General features: G+C 39.6%; 1 protein-coding gene across 1 annotated transcript; it reads left to right on the forward strand.

The window, feature by feature from the left end:
• Positions 1 to 292: 292 nt before the first annotated feature.
• BCL2A1 (BCL2 related protein A1) lies at positions 293 to 2294 on the forward strand (the record flags this gene model as incomplete). The annotated part of the gene is made up of 2 exons (XM_082321520.1): positions 293 to 712; positions 2190 to 2294. The coding sequence occupies 2 exons, from the start codon at positions 293 to 295 to the stop codon at positions 2292 to 2294; spliced, it is 525 nt and encodes a 174-aa protein (XP_082177646.1).
• Positions 2295 to 2604: the final 310 nt, after the last annotated feature.

Consider the following 2604-nt stretch of genomic DNA (forward strand, 5'->3'; position numbering starts at 1 on the left):
GAATGTGGTAAAAGCTGGTAGATTTTAGTTGTGGAATCATACTATTTAAAGAAATAATAAATCGCTCAAGAAGACGTTTCCCCTTGAGCAGACGCTTTTTCTTTCATTTCCGCTGTGACATATTCCACAGCCCACACAACCATTAAGTGACTAGGTTTTTACAGGAACTTCTGTGGTAAAAGCAAAAAAATTCCATCAAACCCAGACGATACAAAGCTGCGTGCATGTCCTGTGGCTGCTCATTGCTGACCCAGATTAACAGCGGTGCACTGCTCTCCGTGCCTCATTCTAAATGGAAACTGCTGAGTTCTATTACGTTTATTACTTAGCTCAAGATTATCTGCAATACGTGCTTCAAGAATCACATCTCGGACCAGCCCAAACCAGGGTTGCTCATGTCTTGCGAAACATTGCATCTTCTCTGCAAGATCAAACTGAGGAGGCCCTCAGACCATTCTTGGACAGGATTGATATTACCTCTGTAGCTGTTGCCAAGAGAATTTTCAATGGTGTCATGGAAGAAAAATTTGCTGATGGAAATACTAACTGGGGACGAATTATGACCATATTTACATTTGGAGGTCTTCTCACTAAGAAGCTTCAAGAGCACGGAGTTCAGCTGACTGGAGAGGAGAAGGAGCAGATTTCTTATTTCATCACAGAGTACATCATAAACAACAAAGCCGAATGGATAGATGCCAATGGTGGCTGGGTAAGTTTCTCATTTTCCACCAAAGTCCAGATTAGGAGATTTTGTTTAATTAAGGAAAACTATTGTTTCAGACACTGTCAAAATCATTTTATTCAGTGTTTTATTTGGTGGTTTAATATTTGATGTCTGGAATGTCTCCTTGAGACTTACAGTGAAAGCTTTGCTTCTTTAAACAGAACAATGTTAAAAGACGACTTTCTTTTTTAAAAGGCACTTTCTGTACCTGTAACAGTCGAAACCCTAGAGTTAAGTCTTGAATCATAGGATTATACGATAAAGCAGGTCGAGTGGGTCCTTAAGAAATCATCTGGTCCAGCCTTCTGCTCAAAGCAGGTTAAACTATGCATGCCATTGATTTTCCTATTACTAAATCTAAAATTAAGTGGCATCCTAAGGTTAGTGCAGCAATTTTGCTTCCATAGAGGAGTTGGTCCAAAAACACTGAAGTTCAAAGTAAAGGGAAGAATACACAGGTGTGATCCCCACAGCTGAAGTCTGTGGATTTCAACAAAGCCATTATTTAATCCCCCAAATCAGTTTTACTTAAACAAATTTACAGGTAAGTGCAATTGGGGTTAAATCTTTTCTGTTTGGACGGAGATAATCTTAGAACTTCCATATACCAACGGTCAATCCTGAGAAAAGCATTTGTCAATATGTGGATTATTTTGCCAAGCTGCTGAAATTCCCTTCTGCCAGTGGAGGGGAGGTCCCTTTTGCTTTGCAGAGTTTCATCACGCCAATACCTTTTTCTTTTGCAGTTAGGGGAACCTGAGAATCAATGACATCAGAGTCAGTTCTTTCCCTGGTACTTTTTTCCTTCACCTATATGTAAATGTTACTTTCTCTTTCCACCCCTCTCTCGTCCCACTTCTCTTATATTTCCTATTTGCTCTTACTTTTTTCCCTCACTTGTTTTCTAATGTCTTTCTTTTCCTTTATTCTCTTTTCGCTTGTTTTGATCCTTCTCTATCTGGGAATAGTAAAAAAAGGTGATAGTGAGTCATGGACCCTACTTATTGTAAAGGCTTCTCTCTCCATCTCTTCCAAATAGAGGCAATTTTATTTAAGGGAAGTATCGACTCCTGGCAACATTCTGTCATAATACGTGGCTCATCATAGTAGAATAAGGGGGCTTAAAGGAATATATTGTTAAGTACATTAATACAGCAGAAACATAGTACTTGTATCTTCCTTTAAGATGTGGGCTCAGATGATACAGTTCTCATTCATTTTCTGTTTACACAGGGAGGGCAGAGTCTTGACTTGGAGATAACACAAACATTCAGCAAGGTGCAGCTATTTTCAGCTACTGTTTTTAAAGCCCTACTTGTCTTTTGGAGGGAGAGCTGTGAAAACCTGTCCCTCTATGGGCAACGCTGTAGCACTCCGATAACCTGATACTAGCACAGAGGGGTGCGCTTTTCCTACGTGGTATTTTTAAGCTGTCCCTAACTGTGCATGTTCTTTTCCACAGGAAAATGGCTTCCTAACGAAGTTTGAAAGAAGATCACTACTATCTTTCTCCAAAATTACAGCCATGTTCATAGCTGTTTTCTCCTTGTTCAGAGAGTACTACTGAAATAAATGGACCTGCCATTCATGTATAATCTAGATATTGCCACAAGCTTCATTGCTAAGCTTTCCTCCAAGCAATATCAACGAGAAAATCATTTTCTTCCATAATTTGTTTTTAATTTATTTGTATTTATTTTTACTAAATACAATGTTTAACATGCTATCCTAATTGCCAAACGTGAAGATGAGGTCCCTCCGAAGAGGAATCGACACAGCATCATGCAGCAATGCAAGTCACCCTTTCCAGGCAGGACTGCTTCGAGAGAGAGATCACTCTCCACATCCAGACAGCTCTTGGAATCTCTGTTGCACCT

The sequence above is a fragment of the Platalea leucorodia genome (genome assembly GCF_965183815.1).
Source record: "Platalea leucorodia genome assembly, chromosome: 9".
NCBI classification, from domain to species: Eukaryota; Metazoa; Chordata; class Aves; order Pelecaniformes; family Threskiornithidae; genus Platalea; species Platalea leucorodia.